The sequence below is a fragment of the Leucoraja erinacea genome, chromosome 3, assembly GCF_028641065.1.
Source record: "Leucoraja erinacea ecotype New England chromosome 3, Leri_hhj_1, whole genome shotgun sequence".
NCBI classification, from domain to species: Eukaryota; Metazoa; Chordata; class Chondrichthyes; order Rajiformes; family Rajidae; genus Leucoraja; species Leucoraja erinaceus.
This window is the reverse complement of record NC_073379.1, coordinates 4,825,751-4,850,294: the sequence shown is the minus strand read 5'-3', so window position 1 is coordinate 4,850,294 and position 24,544 is coordinate 4,825,751. Positions and strand designations below refer to the sequence as shown.

The following is a 24,544-nucleotide window of genomic DNA, read 5'->3' as shown; positions in this document are numbered from 1 at the left end:
AAGAATGGAAAAATTTATTAAAATAAAAAACATCGTTCGAGATATGTTCGTACATTTCAGAGTATAGCATTTCATCCATTCTTTAGCCCGAGTGCTAGTCAGGTTCCTGTGCTGAACTATTCTGACCCTTTAAGTAATCAATAAAAGGAGACCATGTCCCAACGAATAATTCCTGTTTGTCCAACAGGGAAAATCTGATTCTTTCCACGTTTAAGGTCTCCGTCATTTCTATAATCCAATTTGCGATTTTAGCTTATGATTTGGTTTTCCATTGGTGCAAGAACAATATATTTGAACTTTTGTTCTGAATGTAGGAAGACATCCCTGACCTTGGTGCTTTGTTCTGCACTATTTAGTCTGTCGAATTCTTTATGTAAACTTCTCTATGTGTACTTCCACAGTATTCTCTGCCACAGAAGGTAGTTGAGGCCAGTTCATTGGCTATATTTAAGAGGGAGTTAGATGTGGCCCTTGTGGCTAAAGGTATCAGAGGGTATGGAGAGAAGGCAGGTACAGGATACTGAGTTGGATGATCAGCCATGATCATATTGAATGGCGGTGCAGGCTCGAAGGGCCGAATGGCCTACTCCTGCACCTATTTTCTATGTTTCCGTTATATCAATTCATAGACAAATGGCAGTGTAGTGGTTAAGCTTCTAAACTAACAGTACTGAGAAATTATGACTGGATTAGACATATTTATTCAAATAAAACATTCAACGTGCCTATCTGCCAGTTCAGGTGAATATGAAAAAATCTCAAATTTTACTCCGCCAACAGTCTCTCAATCCAGTTCTAGTCACTCAAAGAATACAGAAAAGGACGCACTATATTGTCAAGGTGGATGCAAATTTCTCTGCATAACTAAAACTTCAAAGCATTAAAAAACAATACAGGGATTTTGGATGTTTTTTGAGACCATCATAGTTATAAATTGCTTTTTTCAATTATTGGAGGAAATAATTGTTCTGAAAAACTCATTTTTATTCTCCTTCAAATCCATTGTATTAAAATAATTAATTGCTGTAATGCGGCAGCCATGCCTTTCTCTGGAAGACCAGCTTGCACTTTGCTTTACATCAGGCCATAATCTCTTTTTAAAGGCAGGGATAGATAGATTCTTGATTTGTACAGGTGTCAACGGTTATGGGGTGAAGGCAAGAGAAGGGGGTTAGGAGGGAGAGATAGATCAGCCATGATTGGGTGGCAGAGTAGACTTAATGGGCTAATTCTGCTCCTGTCGTTTTTCAGTTTTCACGATTGTGAAGGTGCTCACTCTGTGCTGGACCCAGAGAACAGTGACATATTTCCAAACTAGAAATGGTGACTTGGAGGAGATCTTCAGATGGTGGTGTTTGCATACATCAGCTACACTTGATAGCAGAAGTCACGGATTTTGCAGCAGCTTTGAGCAGCTATGCTGGTGCATTTTAAAGATAGTAATAGCTGCATTCACAGTGCTGGAGGAAATGGATGTGATGTGATTGAAGTAGACTGTTTTGTCCTAATATTTATTCAGGGGAGCTGCACGATTGGCAGCCCCGCCAACAGTCTGTCTGTTTTATCTTTTTTTTTTTAATTTTTAGTGTGTGTTAAAAGTCTGTGTAAATGTTCTCTGGTTTGTTTTATGTGGGGGGAGGGGGAGAGGATCTGGGGAAACTTTTTTTCAGTTTCTTACTTTTCCGGAGATGCAATTTGTTTCCGGATAGCATCTCCGGTCACTCTGCGGCCCACCATCGATGGAGCTGGAGGCCTCCTCGGACTGACTTTGGGCCCTACTGCGGGGCGTGGACTTAACATCGGAGTCGATCCCTGCCTGAGATCGCTCCGACCGCTTCCTGCGGACTTTACATCGGGTACTCTCAGTCTCGGGAGTGGCTAGACGGGAGCTCCAATGACACAGGGGCTCGACCAGCCCCGACGCGGGGTTCGATCGCCGGCGCGGGGAGCTGACATTCCTCGATGCAGGAGCTGATCGCCCCGATGCGGAGGGCCAAAACGCCGCCGGCTACGGGAGTCAAGATCGTCCCGTCAATGCAGGGTTCGAGGCCCCCGACCGTGGGAGGGGAAAGAAGGGAAGAGATTTTTTTGTTTGCCTTCCATCACAGTGAGGAATGTGGAGGAGTCACTGTGGTGGATGTTTATGTTAAAATGTATTTTGTGTGTTCCGTTGTATTTTATTTGTATGACTGACTTGGCAAATTAAATTCCTCATATGTTGCAAAACATACTTGGCTAATAAAGTATTATTGTGGTTGGGATTCCTACCTTTTACATGACATTTGTCTTAGCTGGGAATAGACCAGCACTCAGTTGTAAAAACTGAATCTGCAACATCTGCACAAGCCGGGTGCTTATTCCAGAGTTCCACTGAGAAACCATCTCCTGAAATCTACACCAGATATGGCCCTATGAAACCTAAAAAATTGAAAATTACTTTTTACTGTAACGCAATCTATTCCCTTCTTCATCTACTAAACCTCTGAACTCTGAAGTGCAAACTCCTAGTTCCCTCAGCTTATTTTTGTAACCAGGATGCTTCAAACTGTATCCTTTTCAAAATCTAACTAACATTCATCACATGCTTAAAAAAGCTGGACATAGTATTCTATCTAAAGGTTGACCAAATGTTTGTACAAGGATTAAGCGGAGTTATCCACCTTATGATCAACGGTGCTATAAATGCACCTCACAGCCCTGTTACGTCTTCCTAACACAACGCTGTGTTCCTTTGTACACCAAAATACACAACTTTTGTTTTCAATTTTCACCTAAACTTATACCTTTTGCTGAAGGATATATAATCATTCGTAAAACATTTTAAGCACTATCTGTCAGTGGAAGGGTCAATCTCCAAAGTGTTTCCAGAGCACCTGAAGCTCTATAGTGTTGTCAATAGTTCTAATTCTTTGTCAAATATTCATAGCAGCCACAAATTGGGATATCATTTAGGAAAATAATATTAACCAATAGTGTTAACACTTTGGTATATCACTACAGGCAGGTTGTTGAACAAACACAATGCCACTAACAATTATCTTTCCCCTTTGCCAATCCAACCAATTCTACAGTTAACTCAATATATTACCATTAATATAAAAGACTAAAATATTCACTATAAATATTAAGCAGTCCCTAGTTTGGACATGTGTATTAAACAGTAATAGCAAGAAGCAAGTGAAGAGCTCAGTGACTACATAACTAAATATCAAATCTGATCCTGCCACCTACAATTGGAAACAATGGTGGATAGCTAAACAGATAATGGAGGAAGAGTTCCACAAGAAAATCCCCATTCACAATATTGGTAGAGCCCAGCATGTGACTGCTAAAGATGAGACCGAACCACTTAATGTATAGATGATACCTCCCAGCTATCACGAGAAGACTTTGTGATCAGAGAGCAATTTCAGAATATTTCAATGATAGCAAAAATCATCTGAGAGCAGACAATATCCCAGCTAAATCTACTAGACTGCATTTCAGAAAACATCAAGCCTCTTTGTTTCAATACAGTTACAATAATGTCATCTGCTTAGGTTTGTCCCATTCACAAAAAGAACAGAAAATCCAATCTGGCTAATTTGAATCACTTCAGACTACTCATAATCACAACAAGATAGAAAATGTCATCAATAGTCCTGTCAAGCAGCAATTACTGTGCTCATCAATGCACAGTCTGTCTTTCACCAGGATCCACAAACATAGTTTTCAAACATAGACCAAAATGACTGAGAACTGTAACAAAAAGTTTAACATTGAAACATAGAAAATAGGCATAGGAATAGGCCATTTGGCCCTTTGAGTCAGCACCGCCATTCAATATGATCATGGTTGATCATCCAAAATCAGTACCCCAGTCCTGCTTTTTCCCCATATCCCATCCAGTGAATTGGCCTCCACTGAACTGGCCTCCTGCTGTGGCAGAGAATTCCACAGATTCAAAACTCTCTGGCTGAAAACGTTTTTCCTCATCTCAGTCCTAAATGGCCTGCCCCTTATGCTTGTAACTGTGACCTCTGGTTCTGGATTTCCCCCAACATGGGGACCATTTTTCGTGCAGGGCCCTGTTCAACTGCAGTAGGACCTCCTTGCTCCTAAACTCAAATCCTCTTGCAATGAACATTAAGACCCATAATCACTAAATTTAATGGATATTGAGGAGAATAATCTCCACTGATTGATATTATTCCTTGCTGTAAAGAAGGTGATTGTGGGTGTTGAAGGTTTATCTTCTCGGACTAAATTGTCTCAGGAATCAAGGCAACATTGTAAGCCTAACCGTAATCAGCTGCTTCATTGATGAGTTGTTTAAGATCGGAGAGAGGAGGAGAACTTCTTCAAAGTAGGCATACATGAGGAGATTTCACAGTAGAGTAGACTGAAATGTAAAGTGTCTGAAGAAGGGTCGCGACCCGAAACGTCGCCCATTCCTTTGTTCCATAGATGCTGCCTCACCCGCTGAGTTTCTCCAGCATTTTTGTCTACCTTCTACTTCATCGATGACCTTTTTTTCCATCAGATCAAGAGAGCTAGTTCATTGTTAGAGCATAGAACATGCCCTTCAGCCCACAATCTTTGTGCAAAACAGGATGTCGTCCAACTCTTACCGTGCTCATCAATGCACAGTCTTTCACCAGGATCCACAAGCATAGTTTTCAAACATAGTTCACTGTTCGAGCACAGAACAGTCATTGATGAAGCAGCTGATAAGATGGAAAACTGAAATTCAAGAAGGCAACGTGCTATCTGATCAAGGGGATTTAAAAAGAGCAATAAAAGCTTTCTTAACTAGCAAGTCCCACAGAAAATAAGTAAAAGCTTCTGGTCTAAAAAGATAATGACTACCGAGTTTCCTTCATCCATGTTCAAAAAGCAATTACCTTAGGATGACCCAAATCACCTATTTGATCTAGACATGCATGTGCTGTTAATCAATGTAGTCACAGTTTCGCAATGTACACACTAAAGAGAATTTACAGAAGCCAATTAACCTACAAACCTGCAAGTCTTTGCAATATGGGAGGAAACTGGAGCACCTGGAGAAAACCTATGCATTCACAGGGAGAACACACAAACTCCATATAGACAACACCCGTAGTTCAGGATCAAACCCGGGGCTCTGGCGCTGCAAGGCAGCAACTCTACCACTGTACCGCCCTACTTGTATTGCCATTTTCAGGGAGTTATGGACTTGGATTCCAAGATCTCTCTGTGCGTCAATGCTGTTAAGGGTCTTGCCATTGATTGTATATTTTTTCTCTTCCTTTTGACCTCGCAAAGGGCAACACCTCACCATTGCTCGGATAAAACAAGACTACGGAGTTAGTGGTGGACTTTAGGAGGAGAGGAACATCCTTGTCTCCATCAATTGTGTGGCTATGCAGTTTACCAAGGAGTACAATTACCTTGGAGTTTACCTGGACAGTAAGCGGGACTGGTCCAGGAACGCCGAGGCCCTGTGCAAGAAGGGACAGAGGTGGCTGTACTTTTTGAGAAGGCTCTGCTCCGTCAACATCTGCAGTAAGATGCTGCAGATGTTCTACCAATCCGAGGTGGCAAGTGCTATCTTTTTTGCTGTCGAGTGCTGGGGCAGCAGGGCGAAGTCTGTGGATGCCAATAGGATTAACAAGCTCATCAGGAAGGCTGGCTATGTCCTGGTGGCTGATTCCCCTCAGTCCCCCTCCCTGTTTGTGATGTATGTATATGACTGGAACATAAATGTCGATGGGTTGGTGAGTACGTTTGCTGACCACACCAAAATTAGAGGAGTTGCAAAAAGTGAGGAAGGCTGTCAGAAGATACAGCGGGATATAGATCAGCTGCCCCCATCTACGCTTGTCCCACCTGCCTGCATTTGGCCCGTATCCCTCCTTATCTTTCCTATCTATGCACCTGTCCAAATCTATCTATACATAACGAAAACTCGAATCATGTGCTCTTCCGGTTTGCGTGGTTTGTGCAAAAACGGTACGCGATAGCACTACGATTTTTTGCCAGCTTACTCAGCTTTCTCCTGTGCTGCGAGTGCAGCAAGTTTCGTTCCGATAGATGGAAAATTGTAAAAGTTATTAAGGTTTAAAAATCGTAAAAACAACGCATGTTCACATTGCAGTTAGTCGCCACCACCCAGATTGGTCTCTTCTCCTGTCAGACAGGAAGGGGCGTCGCCGGGATGGCGATGCTCCTTCCTGGCAACATCGCCGCACTGATTGGCCGCAACTGCTGTCAATCGGCTGGAGATCGCCATGGTGAAGGAGTGGCGCCACGGCCCAGTACCTGGTGGGGAGTGTGGTGCCGCGGGCCGAGCCCGGGGACTGGGCTTGGGCTGGAACCAAGGACAAGCCTGGGTCCAGGGTCAGGGACCAGCCCGGAGATGAAGTCGGGCCTGGACTGGAGCCCAGGCGGCAGCTGAGCTGAGGGCTGGTGTCATGCCAAGCCCGGGGCCTGGGTCAAGGTGTACCAGCGCCTCGGGGGCCGCCGCCATCCTGCAGCACAGCCTCCGCTTCCTGCTCTGCAGGCAGCTCTGGCGTGGCCGCCTGCCACCCTCACCACACCCCCGGCACAGCAAGCCCTGCTCCGTCAAGGCCCAGGTCCGCAAGTGCTTCGGCCGCCTACAGCCAGGGCTGGGTCGAGTATGGGAACCAGGCCGGTGTTTCTGGCCCTGACCTTGCTCTATGACCTGAGTAGGTACTGGGGCAGGGAAAGGGAGTGAGGGGAGGAGGTCGAGGGAAATGGGGGGGGGGGGGGAGGGAGATTTGGGCGGTGAGCAGCTCCGAGCACCCCTGTCTACCCGCTGGCGAGGGACACCGTGGGTCCCAGGACAGGCAGCACTCCAGCTGCTCCTGCCCGCGGGCGCGGAGAGGGTGCAGAGGAGGTTTATCAGAATGCTGCCTGAATTTGATTGTCTCTGGAACCCCTCTGGAGGTTGAGGGGAGACTTGATAGAAGTATATAACATTATGAGAGGCATAGATGGGGTTGACAGATTGAAATTTTATTATGTCTGAGAAAATAAAATAATGGGGCATATTCTACCACTGCTTTGAAATTGCTTGTATGTCCATTAGCTGGACTTTGGCACCAACAGTTTTCCGGTAGGAATCAGTTCCCAGCACTCCAGTACGATGGTCTCAGCACAAACAGCCAGTTGAACTAAAAAAAACATTTTGACAACTGAGCCGCCCCTGACACCTATCACACTTCCCAGAATCTCAAATATTAAATCTGTTAATTTGATGGGAAATTTTAAAAAGTTAAAAAATTATGAACATACTTAAAAAACAACTCTGAATTTTAACAATTTTCTATGAAATGATTGAAAGCGTACATACACACTAGAGAAACATTTTAAGATCAATAAAATTAATAAAACAGTAAAATGTTATCTTTCTCCTGGGAGCCAATTTCTCTCCTTCATTTGAATGGGGACTGGTGTGCTTGCGCTAGTTTAACTCTGTGCAGGGACAGCGACAGATTTCCCAGCCTGAGTAGATTGTGGTGCCACTGCATTAGCAGAGGGGCAACGAGCAGTGGAAAACACAACTGGCAACTTAGATCGAGAATGGTGCTCCAACATGAGATTTGCATGAGTTCCATTAGAACGGGCAAATAGATTTGACCCAATAAAATTACAGACAAAACAGACAAGCATTTTGGTTTGGCTAGCAAGGCAACTATGCAGACACTATAAATATATTAGAAAGTTCAAACCAAGCTTGAGCTGAAGAGACTAGTCTTTTATTTCCAAAAAGTAAGCATGGTTGATGTGAGAGAAAATGGATAGTGTGATATTGTTGATACTTCAGAAGCACTGCAGTAGGTTAAAACTTAACTTCCAAATACCTGTCGTGTATGAAGGTAGATCAGGGCCTGATCAGATATATCGGAGGACATTGCGGGAAACTAGAGAGGAAATTGAGGAAGCCCAGGTTGAAATTTACGAGTTGTCCTTCAATACAGAAGAGGTGCCGGAAGACTGGAGTGTGGCAAATGTTGTGCCTCTTTTCAAGAAGGGCTGCAGGGAAAATGCTGGGAACCATAGGACGGTGAGCTTAACATCTGTAGTTGGAAAGTTACTAGAGAGAATTCTGAGGGATGGGTTATACAGTCATTTGTATGGCCAAAGGCTGATTAGGGATAGACAGCATGGTTGTGTTCGTGGGAGGTCGTGTCTCACAAAATCTGATTGATTTTTTTGAAGACGTGGCCTAAAGCGTCGATGAGGGCAGAGCTGTAGATGTTGTGTACTTGGATTTCAGTCGGGCATTCAGCAAGGTTCCACTTGGTGGGCTGCTCTGGAAGATTAGATCGCATGGGAACCAAGGAGAAATAGCAGAATGGATAGCAAATTGGCTCCATGGAAGGAAGCAGAGGGTGATGGTGGAAGGTTGCTTCTTGGACTGGAGACCTGTGACTAGTGGTGTGCCTCAGGGCTCGGTTCTGGGCCCGTTACTGTTTGTCATCTACATCAATGATTTGGATAAGGATATACAGGGCAAGATTAGCAAGTTTGCTGATGATACAAAAGTGAGTGGTTTTGCAGATCGTGAAGATGGTTGTGAAAGATTGCAGCAGGATCTGGATCGATTAGCCAGGTGGGCGGAGGAATGGTTGATGGAATTTAATACCGAGAAGTGTGAGGTGTTGCACTTTGGGACATTGAACAACGGCAGGACCTACACAGTAAATGGTAGGCCTCTGGGTTGTGTTGTCGAGCAGCGAGATCTAGGAGTGTAGGTGCATGGTTCCTTGAAGGTCAAGTCGCAGGTAGATAAGGTGGTCAAAAAGGCTTTTGGCACTTTGGCCTTCATCAGTCACAGTATTAAGTATAGAAGTTGGGAGGTCGTGTTGCAGTTGTATAAGATGTTGGTGAAACTGCATTTAGAATATTGTGTTCAGTTCTGGGCACCATGTTATAGGGAAGATATTGTCAAGCTTGAAAGAGTTCAGAAAAGATTTACGAGGACGTTGCCAGGATTAGAGGGTGTGAGCTATAGGGAGAGGCTGAGTAGGCTGGGTCTCTATTTCATGGAGCGCAGGAGGATGAGGGGGAGTCTTATAGAGATGTACCACATCATGAGAGGAATAGATCGGGTAGATGCACGGAGTCTCTTGCCCAAAGTAGGGGAATCGAGGACCAAAGGACATAGGTTCAAGGTGAAGGGGAAAAAATTTAATAGGAATCCGTGGGGTAACTTTTTCCTAAAGGGTGCTGGGAACAAGCTGCCATGAGAGGTAGTTGAGGCTGGGACTATCCCATCATTTAAAAAACAGTTAGACAGGCACATGGATAGGACAGGTTTGGAGGGATATGGACCAAGCGCAGGCAAGTGGGACTAGTGTAGCTGGGACATTGTTGGCTGGTGCGGGCAAGTTGGGCTTGTTTCCACATTGTATCACTCTGTCCTGCGACCTGTCTGGCAAATATATATTTATATCCTGCATTGGCTATAGGAAACTATGGGATAGTGAACACTTACATTTTTACCTTAATCAGCACAGATTTAAACAAAGAAAAAACTTTTTCCCCCACTGAAAATTAATGATTAATATGACACCAAACCTATATTTAAAAATCCTTGTATGCATCCACATATCTAATATCAACTGCCGGAAATTTGCTGTTATTATTCAACTTTAGTTTAGTTTATTATTACTGTCACGTGAACCAAGGTAGAGAGAACAGCTTTTTTGTTGTGTATCCAGTCAGTGAAAAGACTATATATGATTACAATCAAGCAGTCCACAGTGTACAGTTTCAGGTTAAAGGAAATCTTTAAAAGGGACGCTTCAAATTCCTAACTACATTTAATGGACAAGGCCTATGATTAGTTAATAGTGAATTCAGGTTAACCACCTTTGTGAGCTTTGGCTGTGATCTCAAAGTACTTCACTGTCAAATCCTGTATAGACAGCACAGCTCTTTGGGCTTTTCTTTGCCAATCCGAGTCTTCTTTCTTCAAACTTTCAATTCTGCGTGGCCCAAGATAATCATTCTCCAGTGAGATCTGTACAATAAAACAAATACATTTCTATTTTAAAAGACAAATAGATATTTGTGGCAAGAAAGGATTTCAGTAGAGGAGGAGCTTCAAAAAGCATTCTGGTAAACCTGAACGTTTGCATTTATATTTCTAAACCTTACAGTTGAAGGACAGATGTATGTTAATAATCCTCCTACTGATCTCATCACAAACTATCATCAGTTAAAAGGTGCAAGCCTTTTCAGGTTAAAAAAAATATATACAGAAAATCTAAAACTCTAGTGGTAAATGGTTTAAGAAATAAAGAAGTGTAAGAACATCACACATTATATGTATTACACAATATAACAGAAGTATTTAAACTCCAACGCAAGATTTATACAATGCTTACATAGGAAAGGTAAAATGAGTGAGAAAACATTCAAATTCCAATCAAAGATTGCTGGGGGTGGGAGATTACAACCTTCACATGGTCCACCCTGTTTCGACTAATGCAATCAACGTGACGTGCACAAACAAATAGATCAAATAGAACAAGTTGACCTCCAACTTTAGGCTGTGTACGCCATATGCAAGAAGATTACTGGCTACAGATCCAACCTGACTTTAATTGATCCAAATACTGCCAATTCATATTCAAACTGCAAGATAGTGAAGGTAAGAAGTAGGTTTCTCCAACATGGAAAAAATGAATGACAAGCACTTTGGGTTTCAATTATTTTGCCTCCTAGCCATTTTGAGGAATAATAATGAAAAATAACAAAGAAAAGGGTATTGATGATAGGGGAATGAGAGAGATAAAAACAAGGATATTTAGGATTACACACACATAATGATATACTTATAGAGTAATTTAGTATTACAGCATGGATCCAACCGGCCAACATGTCCCATCTACACTAATCCCACCTACCTGCATTTGGCCCATATCCCTCTAGAAACATAGAAACATAGAAATTAGGTGCAGGAGTAGGCCATTCGGCCCTTCGAGCCTGCACCGCCATTCAATATGATCATGGCTGATCATCCAACTCAGTATCACGTACCTGCCTTCTCTCCATACTCCCTGATCCCCTTAGCCACAAGGGCCACATCTAACTCCCTCTTAAATATAGCCAATGAACTGGCCTCAACTACCCTCTGTGCCAGAGAGTTCCAGAGATTCACCACTCTCTGCATGAAAAAAGTTCTTCTCATCTCGGTTTTAAAGGATTTCCCCTTTATCCTTAAGGATAAACCTATAAACCTATCCTTTCCATGTTCCTGTCCAAATGTGTACATATATACATATACATATATAAATAAAGAGCGAGAGCAAAACAGAACATATTTTCCTTAAAAAATTAAGCTCTCTTGCAAAACAATAGGCCAAAGGTAAAAAGATAGACGAGGAAAGACTTACAACCAATCTACTTCATCCTGTCATAGAAGTAACCTAAAATGATCATCACAATCTAATCTTAGAACCAATCTAGCTCCTGAACAATTCAAGTGGTTGGCTTGAATTCATAAGACCACTGCAATTATTAATCACTCTGTGCCAAGAACCACTTACTACGCCTATCCCAATCCTTTCTTGTAAAAAAAGGAGAAAGGCAATAATGGGAATCGGTAAGTAAGAGATGAAACCAGCTAAGGCAAGTGTATTGGTAGAGGGTGGATGAAGCCAGGAGAGGGAGGGGGACAGAAATGGATGATTGGGGGCTGGAGGGCTTTCAGGCTGAAAAAGAGTCTTGACACGAAACGTCACCCATTCCTTCTCTCCAGAGATGCTGCCCGTCCCGCTGAGTTACTCCTGCATTTTGTGTCCATCTTCAAATGACGTCACGCGCTCCAGACAGCTGTGTGGGCACATGAAATCGCGTGCAACCTTCGCGACTACGAGGTCGCGTAATTAGCGTGCCAAGGACAGCAAGTGGGACATGGGTTTAAAGGAACCTAATTTCCATTCTCCTTTATAAATGCGAACGAGGGGATGGCGTTAAAGGTGCAGGAAACCACAATAGAAACAACGCTACTTATCTGAAAAGGTGCAATGAATTGGCTTCATGGTGGGAAGCACAAGGTGAGGGTGGAACGCTGTTTGTCAGATTGGAGCCCATTGTTCTTTGTCATCTATATCAAATCTTTGGATGAGAATGGGCAAGGCATGATTTTGTAAGTTTAGAGATGACACTGAAACACGTGGTATCGTAGACGGTGAAGATGGTTAACCAGAATTACAACAGAATCGTGATCAGCTGAGCAAGTGGGCTAGCTGACGTGGAAGTGCTAATAAAGTTTAGACATGGCTAATAAAATGTAATTCAGATAAGTATCATGTTTGTTGCATTTTGGGACAAGACCAAGACCTTGACAGTGAAGGTTGGGGCCCAGATTTCAATGTGACAGTTCCATATAAACTGAAAAAATGATGAATGAAATGACAGAAGATGACCAGTGAACGATGCTGCAAAGATAATTAAATGTGACACAGAACCAGTTCATTACTGTTAGAGGCAAAATGTCTCTTTCAAAATCAGCTACGAGCAAACAAAGAGTGAAATGAAAAATCAAAATTTGAGAAAAAGTATTTAAAAATAGAAAGAACTACTGCAAATCAAGTTGAGAGGGAGAGATACAGAGAACAGCTAGTGGCAAAACATCCAGTGGATATAAAAAGAAAGTATGAAAAGGAACAAGACGTTTAAAAAAAATACGCGTTAGAACATAGGACAGTACAGCACAGGAACGTCAGCTGACAATGTCTGTGCCGAATATCGAATAACCCTTATCTGCCTATAATCTACATCCATTCCCTCCCTATCCATGTACCTACCCAAAAGTCTCTTAAATGCTACTGTCCTATCTGTCTCCACCACCATCCCTAGCAGCGAGTTCCAGACACATTCACCACCCTCTCTAAAAAAAAACATGCCCTTTAAGATTTGCCCTCTAATATTTCATATTTCCATCCTGGGAATATGCTTCTTTCTGACTGTCTACCCATTCTATGCCTCTCATAATTTTATATACTTTTATCTGAAATCCCTGCAAGGTACGAAAAACTGTTCTTGAATACTGACAATGGTGATTTTGTACAAGAATAAAGAATGGCAGATACAATGTATAACACCTTTGAATTAATATCTATACTATTACCAAAACTCCCATCTTGACCACTTCCAGTCTGCGTTGTAATTAAATTTGGGCAAAAACGCTACCCTATATCGCTAGGATTATTTCCCCTACCTTACTCACCCGTTCTCCTCTGCTCCAAGACACCAAGTTTTGTGCCGATCGGTGAAATATGAGAAAAGTTTCGAAGGTTTACAAAATCGTGAGATCAGCAGATTGGTCTTCTCGCCTGTCAGTCACCATGAAGGTAACGCCCCTTCCGGCACACGCTGGAGAATAAAGCCCCGGAGGCGGGGCTGAGTAAATAAGCCGTGTTGATTTGAGTAGGCAAGAGTGGATTTGGGAAAGCCGATGTGTGGAGTCGGGAAAGCCGCTGGGTGGAGTCGGGAAAGCCGCTGTGTGGAGTCGGGTAAGCCGCTGTGTGGAGTCAGGTAAACCGCTGTGTGGAGTCGGGTAAGCCGCTGGGTGGAGTCCCCCCCCTCACACCCACCCTTCCACCCTCCTCCCCCACACACCCCTTTACCCCTCCCCCCACACACACCCCTTTACCCCCCCCCATTCCCCCACACTGACTCCTCCCCCCACCCCAGCCCACCCCCCGACATTACCCATACCCCCCCCCACCACCCCCACCCCCCCCCCCCACACCAGCCTTCCCCCCCCACCCCTCCCCCCACACCACCCCCACCCCCCCACACCACCCACACCCACCTCCACACTCACCCCCTCCCCCACACACCACTGGAAATTGGAGGAGCAGCAACTCATATTCCGCTTGGGCAGTCTGCATCCCGGTGGCCTGAACATTGACTTCTCCAATTTCCAGTAGCCTTTACTATCTCCTCCCCTTCTCAGCTCTCCCTCAGCCCTCTGGCTCCTCCTTTCCTTTTCTTCTCCACCCCCCCTCCCCCCACCCTGCATTAGTCTGAAGAAAGGTTTTGGCCCGAAACGTTGCCTATTTCCTTCGCTCCATAGATGCTGCCACACCCGCTGAGTTTCTCCAGCAATTTTGTCTGCCTTCGATTTTCCAGCATCTGCAATTCTTTATTGAACAAAGCTCTAGATTTGGCTATGTTTCAAAATGAAATTGGTGAGAATATTTCATATTTCTATCAATTTGAGACTTCTCTCAATTGTCGGAAAGCTGGAAATGTCACACCTAGATTTAGGAAAATTGCAAAGACACCAGGGTAGTACAAAATATTGACAGGAACCAAGGCCAGTCAGCAATTATCATCTCAAAGTCAGCAATTATCATCTCACCTTGCTAAGGATTATAATTAAAGAGAGTGTGACATAACACATTGACATTTTTCAGTTGATCAGAAAGAACAAGACAGGGTGGGTCTTGCTTGTTAAACCACAATACATATTTTTAAATAAATAGATATGTCATTTTATTCATCTTTGTGCACCATTGGGATTGAGGAAGGATGTTCTGGATCTGGAGAGTGTCCCGATGAGGTTATGACAATGATCCCAGGAATGAGTGGGTTACCATATGATGAGTGTTTGATGGCAATGGACCTCTGCTCGCTGTTTAGAACGATGTGGGGGACCTTCGGCCCTTCAAGCAACACCGCAATTCAGTGGCTGATCATCCACAATCAGTGCCCCGTTCCTGCCTTCTCCCCATATCCCCTGACTCCTCTATCTTCAAGGGTCCTATCTAGCTCTCTCTTGAAAGTATCCAGTGAACCGGCCTCCACCGCACTCTGAGTCATAGAATTCCACATTCCATTGACGGCACAGTCAATGAGTTATTCAGTGTTTAGAGCCTTCACTTTTTAAGACAAATTCATACAAGCATAGTAATTACAAGGTTAATTGGCTTGGTAAATGTAAAAATTGTCCCTAGTGGGTGTAGGATAGTGTTAACATGCCGGATGGATCGCTGGTCGGCACTGACCCGGTGGGCCGAAGGGCCTGTTTCCGCGCTGTATCTCTGAACTAAAAACGAAACTAAACGAAAATATGTAATAGTTATTGGTGAGTCCATTCTTTGAGCACAATTCAACACATTCAATATAAATATAATCTGCAATCATAATTGTTTGAAATCATTCATACATAAACTATTAACATACTCCAGCCAGGGTTGAACCCGTAACTTATTGTAGATTGGTTATTGCATGTGACCCAATCATAGTAGAATAGCATCACTAACCCCACCTTACTGTATGATTCATACTAACACCCATTTCCTACACTGGTCAGTCTTGGAATCAGTAACGATGAACTAACAACTAACGACCTGCTGTACTGCTATAATATGGGTACTGATTAAAGATGATCTTGAACTCCAGATTGTGCAGTTTGCTTATTTACATGGTGTCATTAAGCTTGGAGTAACCCACTGCGTCCGTTTACCGGGTTTTATTTCTGTTTAACAGTTTTTTTGCTTGCTTCACTATGGCTCAATCATGGAGAAAGCCTGCACAGCTTATCTTCGATTCTGACATCGGTGAAAGATGGAGACTCTTTGAAATTGATTACGAACACTACATCAATATCGTCCCCTAAAATGAACCAGACGCTGTCAAGGCTTCCCTCTTACTCAACCTGGCGGGACCCGAAGCCATGATGAGAGCTCGGACGTTTGAATACGCACCAGCTGTCTATGACGACAACGATCAGGTAGTTGTGCCTGCCGAGTCCATGCGTAACCCTAATATTTTACTGCGTAAATTCCGTGAACTATGTGACCTACCATCGAACCGCATTTTAGAACGAACCAAATTCTTTGTGAGACACCAGCTTTCTGATGAGCCGGTAGAGAGATTTATTTGTGATATAAAATACATGGCTCAAAGGTGCCGATTCCAAACCACGACGAATGAACTGATGGGACAAAATGGTATCTGGGATGGCTGATCAGAAGCTCAGGACTGAGTTACTGCGGAATGCTGATTTAATCCTTGAGCAAGCAATACATGCCTGTCAAATGTCTGAGTTTGTTGCTCCATTAAGCGAACAGCTTGCATCTGAGAAGAAGACCATAAACCTGATGGGTTTCAACAGACTACAAACACTGGCCGATAACAGAAGATTTATGACTGAGCCCTCTCAACCGGCTAATCGGGGATTCACCAATGAGCCCCCTCGGAGATGCCCCAATTGTAACTACTTCCACAACAAGGAGCGAGCTGCTTGTCCGGCTTACGGAAAGTCTTGCAATTACTGCAAAAAGATGAACCATTTCGCTGTCTTTTGCAGGGCCCGTGGGAAAAGACCCACCAGTTCAGCGTCTAATCTGCAGCTATTGCAACAAAACCAAACAATTCCTGCTTCTCAAGACCAGCTCGACTGCCCCCGAGGATGATCCAATTAACTCATATGAAGAGTCAACTGTGCATTCACTCCTTCACACAGCTGGTAAGATTCTCGATCCTTCTGTTCTGATGACAATTGATAACAAACCTGTGAAGGCCAAGCTAGACACGGGTGTCAGAGTGAATGTAATGTATGTGCACATCTACAACAAGATAAGAAATAATGAGGCCTTGACTAGAGACTAGTCCACTTTACATGCTTACGGGGGGGAAGTTTTTTATCCCCTGGGAAGAACCACTCTCAAATGTGTGCTGAAAAACACTACAAGTAATCTGACCTTCTATGTTTTGAATTTGGGCTCTGTGACTCTACTGGGCATCCATGCGTGCTTAGGGCTGGTTTCCTACATACTACATATGACAAATAAAACTGAACTGAACTGAGTATTGTGTGCAGTTTTGGTCCCCTAATTTACAGAAGGACATTCTTGCTATGGAGGGTGTGCAGCGTAGGTTCACAAGGTTAATTCCTTTAAGCGGGACTGTCATATGCTGAGAGAATAGAGCAGCTGGGCTTGTATACTCTGGAATTTGTCAGGATGATAGGGAATCTTATTGAAACATATAAGATTATTAAGGGTTTGGACATGCTAGAGCGGGGCCACAGTTTAAGAATAAGGGGTAAGGCATTTAGAACGGAAATGAGAAAACACTTTTTCACACAGTTGTGAGTTTGTGGAATTCTCTGCCTCAGAGGGCAGTGGAGGCCGGTTCTCTGGATACTTTCAAGAGAGAGCTTGATAGGGCTCTTAAAGATAGTGGAGTCAGGGGCTATGGAAAGAAGGCAGGAACGGGGTATCGATTGTGGATGATCAGCCATGATCACATTGAATGGCGGTACTGGCTCGAAGGGCCGAATGGCCTACTGCACCTATTGTCTTTTGTCTAATCAATTTTGACTCCAAAAAGTAAAAAGTTTCCTTAAACATCGACCTTTTAAATTCCAATGTTTATATGCCCAGAAATTTTGGCTTCAAAAATACCACAGCTTTGATCTCTTCAAAGCAAGAAAACATGTTCATACTTCAGCAAAGGTCATGAGCGGAGTCTTTTAAAGCAAACATTATTTCAAGAAGTAGAGCAAAGGCACCTATGACAAAAGTGCTATCGTAAGTAAGTGCTCTTGCAATATATGTGGTATAATAGATGCCACACAATGATTACCCAATTTTTAAAGAATAAACTTACTAAAGATTAAGTCTAGACACAAGCTACACAAGCTACAGCTCATATGTAAAGAACGCTGCAGGGTTTAACCAAAAAAATACGAAGACGGTCAGGAAGCTACTGTTATCATTAATTATCACCTACTAAAGTAATATTTTCATGCTAAAGGGGCTGTCCCACTGTACAAGCTAATTCAAGAGCTCGCCCGAGTTTAAAAAAAAATCAAACTCGTGGTAAGCATGTAGAATGTACGTAGCGGGTACGTCGGAGCTCGGGACGTCTCTTAGCGGCTCGTAACGCTAACGGCAGGTACTCGGGAAACGCGGTAAGTTCGTGAAGACTCGTGAAGATTTTTCAACATGTTGAAAAATGTCCACGAGAGCCCCGAGTACCTACGAGCGGCTATTATCGTAATTCTCCGAGTTCGAATCAGGGAAAACTCGGGAGAACTCTTGAATTAGCTCATACAGTGGGACAGCCCCATTACATGTGAATGGAAAACAGGCTTTCTTGGATCATTTCTCCTTCATTTTCATTCTCTATTATATTTTGTCTCAAATTTCATTCCTTTCCTATTGATAATAATTACAATAATCCACCTACATATTATCCAATATTTATCAACAGGGTTAAATCTACTTCAGCGAGTAAAACTGGAATTTGCTCTCAGACAGTCCTTGACAATTTAAAATTGTTATTTGCATAATGAGAGGTGTTGCAAAATAAATAGTAATGGAGATTTGTAAAATGTGGTAAATGTAACGTTAATAGAAACCTATTGCTTAAAATTCTTGGAGACGTGGTCAGCAACTCCTGCTTCTTACCATATTATCACATCTTAGTTTCAACTTGTTTCATCCAAATTCCATAATGTCAATTTTTTAAATATCACATTGAATGACACGTGGTGGCTTGATTCTAATTATTGGCCAACTCAATTTTGAAAAAATAAGCTTTATCAGGATTATAGTAACTTTGTTCACAAAATGCATGAATGGAAGACACTGATTCTTTAATGGGAACATATAATATAAAGCATACTGCTCTTTAGTACATAACTTTAGACTGACAACAGCAACAATGTTGCCAAAACTGATTTCCTATTGCCAAGGTTGCTGCTACTCATTATTTTAAGACTAAAATAAAACACAGTGGCACAGCGGTAGAGTTGCTGCCTTAAGGGCCATGGTCCACGAGCATGCGACTCCATGCGACAAGCGCGACCTAAGCGACTCCATGCAGCAAGAGCTACCTAACGTGGTCACTTGAGCAGTACGGCCTCATGGGGCCGGACCCACTTCGATCGCTGGAGCCGTATAGAGTTGTGCAGAGCTGGTCCCGACATCGCGCGGGGTTCCGAAAAACTGACTGTTCAAAAATTCCGCCCGGCAACGGCCTGCCAGCCTGCAGCCGCCTCGATGCCGTACGTTACGCGCGAACTTCCCGCGGACTTCGCTCACACTTCATGTCACTCACTCGACCTCCGCGCGCCGCCCGCTTCTGGTTTGGTAGCGCTTGCCGCATGGAGTCGCTTAGGTCGCGCTTGCCGCATGGAGTCGCATGCTCTTGGACAGGCCCTTTATAGTGCCAGAGAAGACCCGGGTTCAATCCTGACTACGGGTGCTGTCTGTACGCAGTTTGTACGTTCTCCCCGTGACGGCATGGGCTTTCTACGGTTTCTTCCACACTCTACAGACATACAGGTTTGTAGGTTAATTGGCTTCGGTAAAACTGGAAAATTGTTCCTAGTGTGCAGGATAGAACTAGTGTACGGGTGATCTTTGGTCGGTGCGGACTTGATGTGCCTTAGGGCCTGTTTCTGCGCTGTATCTCTAACCTTTGAATGCACTGGAAATACTAGTGAGCATTCAAATATGCTAAAACCTAATATAAAACTGATGCAAAGTGTAAGAATTCTTGTTTAAGGACACAATCGCAACTTCTTCTTTACAAATACCATTCTATTTCTATCATTTGGCTCTGGCCAACTGTAACTCTAACTCCAACTCTCTAAGAGAAAAGAGACTACTGGAATCTAGAACAAAAACAAAATACATCAACATCTGTGAAAGCAAAGGATGTAAGTTTGTGTTTTAGGTTGAGACACTGCATCAGGACTGAGAGGGAATAAGAAAGATTGTCAGTCGGCGTACCAGTACATGGTGGGGGGCTTGGATTGAGGTACGTCATTTGTGGAACCTGATAACAAGAGGATAATAATCAAATATAACCAGATTGGGAAGGGGGAGAGATATGGAAGGGATTCACGTAAGAAAACTAGGTGGACAGGTGAGTGAGGGTGTTTGGGAGGAGAGCACACGGTATGTGGATTACCCAAAATTGGAAAATTCAATATTCATACCACAACATCTCATATTCCACTTGCTTAGCTCACAACCCAATGGTATTAAATTTTCCAATTTTGAGTAACCTGAAACCCTGGTGCTCTCCTCCCACACATACCTCTCCCACCAAGTTTTCTTCTCCTTTTGTTCATCGCTCCCATCCGCACCCCTGACCCACTCTCTTCCATCTACCCATCATCCCCATCACACTTGGTTCCATCTATCACCTACCTGCCGCTATCCCATCCCCCACCACCCTACATACAGTTATATACTGGCAATTGTTCCAGTTCCATCTCTGTTCTGATGCAGGGTCTTGATCTAAAACTGTGACTTGCATTTTTTGCTCCCAAACTTGCTGTTTTACCCTATCCCTCTTGCCCTCCATCCCCCTTTGCTATTCTTCCTGCATCTGCTTTTTGTCCTGACAAGATGCATTCCTGCATGGGTTGTTTTTTTTAAGCCAGTGAGTACATTATACAGCAAAGCATTTTGCAAACAGATTTCATAGTGCTATTTGTGGATTTGCACCCCAAGCAGTATAAATGCAATATTCATTTCCAGAGAGTCGATCCATTTATTCTGTGATCAAGTAGAAACAGAGAACTGCAGATGCTGATTTACAAAATAGTCCAAATCATAAACGTTACCTATCCATGTTCTCCTGAGATGCTGCCTGACCCACTGAGTTACCCCAGCACTCTGTGTCTTCTATTCTTGAATTAAGTCATGCACTAATACCCGATTCATACAGCAGGATAATAATGGGAAAATCATGTTTTATAAATAATGGACTGGTTTCCTATTAAATTATCAAATTATCAAATCAATTAGATCAACGTGTACAGAGAGACCTGGGTGTCCTTGTACACTTGTCACTGAAAGTTGGCGTGCAGGTACAGCAGGCAGTGAAGAAAGCTAATGGAATGTTGGCCTTCATAACAAGAGGATTTCAGTATAAGAGTAAAGAGTAAAGAGGTTCTTCTGCAGTTGTATAGGGCTCTGTTAAGACCACATCTGGAGTATTATGTATAGTTTTGGTCTCCTAATTTGGGGATGGACATCCTTGTGATTGAGGCAGTAGGTTCACGAGATTGATCCCTGGGATGGCGGGACTGTCATATGAGGAAAGATTGAAAAGACTAGGCTTGTATTCACTGGAGTTTAGAAGGTTGAGGGGGATCTTATAGAAACATATAAAATTATAAAAGGACTGGACAAGCTAGATGCAGGAATTTTTTTCGCAATGTTGGGCGAGTCAGAACCAGGGTCCACAGTCTTAGAATAAAAGGGAGGCCACTGAGGTGAGAAAAAACATTTTCACCCAGAAAGTTGTGAATTTGTGGAATTCCCTGCCCCAGAGGGCAGTGGAGGCCAAATCACTGGATGGATTTAAGAGAGAGTTAAATAGAGCTCTAGGGGCTAGTGGAATCAAAGGATATGGGGAAAAGGCAGGTACGGGTTATTGATTGGGGACGATCAGCCATGATCACAATGAATGGCGGTGCTGGCTCAAAGGGCCGAATGGCCTCCTCTCGCACCTATTTTCTATGTTTCTATGTTAACTTTGTAATTATTTGAAAACAACAAATTGTATAAAAGATCCTGAGTTTCTGTAGGGTAAGAACTATACCTGTAATACTATCCAGCTGGAGAAATATTTTTTTTAAATAACTGATCCTTGCACAAGAATTACAAGGCTAATTAAAGGTCTTAAATTACGAGCCAAGCAAAACTGATTATTGAGTGGTATCATCTGAGCCTAAGATTATGTTGCAGCATGTATTGGTAAATTACCTATCCTCATTCCCTAAATCAGTTATGCAAGAAAAACTAATGCTGCTGATGGTAATTTGAGCAAGCAGCAACGTTCTTTTCAACGCTAGGTATTGATCAATGATACTAATTAAAATAGGTAAAACATACAGATAGCTATACATTTTTAACATTAGGGGAGTTATACATATTTAGCAAGCTTGTTTACTTTTACAAAGCTCACAAGGTCATTTTTGTCCTTCGAATGGGAAAGCAGGAAGAATTGATACCTCTGTAACATGAGGTCGCTCTTATTGATCATTAATTACCAAGGGCACCACGTCTAGTTGGTCTTGAAAAAGGCGTTGTGTGGCTTTATGTAGCTAGAGTTGTACTTGAGAAACAAGGAGCAGGCCCATGTTTGTTTTGTTCTGTCAATTGTTTATAACAATAGGAGATGTACATTTAGAGTGGAAACAAAATGTCCGTAGATGCTGGAATCTGGAGAAAAAACAATCTTGGCACGGCGTTAATGGCCGTGGGACAATTACCACCGCCCGCCGGGGGCTTTGACTCTAACATCGGGAGGGGAATGGGGAGTGCAGGGGAGAGATAAGTCTTTGCCTTCCATCACAGCGAGGAGGAGATGCGCTGTGATGGATGTTTGTGTAAATTGTGTTGTGTCTTGGTTCTTTTTCTTGTGTGTATGACTGCAGAAACAACATTTCGTTTGAACCTCAATGAGGTTCAAATGACAAATAGATTGTATTGTATTGTATTGTATTGTATTGTATTGTATTGTATTGTATCTGCTGGAGGAACTTGAGGGCTGAGATACCTCTGTGAGGGAAAGAAATTGATGACATGCTACAGCATATTTTTTCAATGAAGGAATCCAAACCAGAAGAAGCCTGTACAATGAGCATGTCCCACAGTATCAGTTTGCAAATAAATTAGCAAATAATATAACCATTGCCTGAACGTTAAATTATTTTAAATAGAGGCAGTAAAGGAGAAACTCTGAGAATCACAAATTAAGAGAATGGGAAGAAGTGGAAAATAAAGAGAGGATTACGATGGAAGAAGGATGTACTGAACACTCGAGTTCGAACAATTAAAGGGGTTCAAGTAGCATCAGTTTCTATCAAGAACGTATTCTATAATACTTGAATTATTTGCAATAATATTCTAAACATACTTTTGATTCAATAAACGTTTCAAAAATGTAATCATTATGTCTCCTTAAAGTTATCTCTGACAAAACATACATAGAAATACAATCCCAGCTTGTAAAACCAGAGCTTTTCCAACTTAAAACGGTCTATAAAAAAACCAAACATCAACAAACAGAATGCTTTCTAAAAATAGCCTAGTTGATTACCACCTACATATGGAACACATGCTCCTCCCTCATAAAAACTGAAGTTACAGATGTTGCATATAACTCCCCTAGCATCTGAAATGGACCATGTGGAGAATGCTGGAGAAACTCAGTGGGTGAGGCAGCATCTCTGGAGAGAAGGAATAGGCGACGTTTAGGGTTGAGACCCTTCTTCAGACTGATGCGGTTGGGCGGGAGAGGGGGGGAAAGAAAGAAGGTAGAGACTGTTAGACAACTGGGAAGGGGGAGGGCAAGGAGGGAGAAAGCAAGGGTTATCTAAAATTAGAGAAGTCAATTTTCATACCGCTGGGGTGTAAACTACCCAAGCGAAATATGAGGTGCTGTTCCTCCAATTTGCACTGGGCTTCACTCTGGTAATGGAGGCGGCCCAGGACAGAAAGGTCAGATTGGGAATGGGAGGGGTAGTTGAAATGCTGAGCAACCGGGCGACTGCGCGGAGTTGTTCAGCGAAGCGATCGCTGAGCCTGCGCCTGCGCCTGGTCTCGCCGATGTAGAGAAGTTGACACCTGGAACAGCGGATGCAGTAGATGAGGTTGGAGGAGGTGCAGGTGAGCCTCTGCCTCACCTGGAAGGACTGATTGGGTCCTTGGATGAAGTCGAGGGGGGGGAGGTAAAGCGACAAGTGTTGCGAGTCCAGAACTAGGGGCCACAGTCCTAGAATAAAGGGGAGGTCATTTAAGACTGGGGCGAGAAAAAACGTTTTCACCCAGAGTTGTGAGTTTATGGAATTCCCTGCCACAAGGGCAGTGGAGGCCAGGTAACTGGATGGATTTAAGAGAGAGTTGGATAGAGCGCTAGGGGCTAGTGGAGTCAGGGGATATGGGGAGAAGGCAGGCATGGGTTATTGATGGGGGACGATCAGTCATGATCACAATGAATGGCGGTGCTGGCTCAAAGGGCCGAATGGCCTCCTCATGCATCTATTTTCTATGTTTCTAAAAAGGATGCCAGCATCATCAGAGACCCACGGCACCCATTCATTTCACCACTGCCATCGGGAAGAAAGTACAGGAGCCTGAAAACTGTAATGTCCAGGTTCAGGAACAGCTTCTTCACCACTGCCATCAAGCTTTTAAACACTACAACCTTCAAATCCAGGTTCAAAGGTTCTTTATTAGTCACATACACCAATTGGTGTAGTGAAATGTGTATTGTCATTGCAGCACATAAAAAAGAAAACAACATAACAATAATAAATACATTTAACATAAAAAACACATCCCCCCACAATGGTTCCCATTATGAGGGAAGGCACAAAGTCCAGTCCCCATCCTCATGTCCACCCATAGTCGGGCCTATTTGAGGCCTCCGCAGCCACCAGGCCGTTCTCGCCGGATGATGGTGCTCTGGCGTCAGGAGAATCCGTGTCATTGTGCTGCCATTGTAAATTTATTTCTGTCCAAGGAACACTCAAGAGATCTACTTTCATTTTTAAAAAATA

The 24,544-nt window shown here is 43.2% G+C and overlaps 1 protein-coding gene across 1 annotated transcript in view; it reads right to left on the bottom strand.

Moving 5' to 3' along the window:
• jmy (junction mediating and regulatory protein, p53 cofactor) overlaps nucleotides 1-24,544 on the bottom strand; it is a 109,789-nt gene that overhangs the window by 28,354 nt on the left and 56,891 nt on the right. Inside the window, exon 3 of the mRNA XM_055631636.1 lies at nucleotides 9,859-10,009. Coding sequence (XP_055487611.1) covers nucleotides 9,859-10,009 — 151 coding nt within the window. The remainder of the gene's footprint in view (nucleotides 1-9,858; nucleotides 10,010-24,544) is intronic.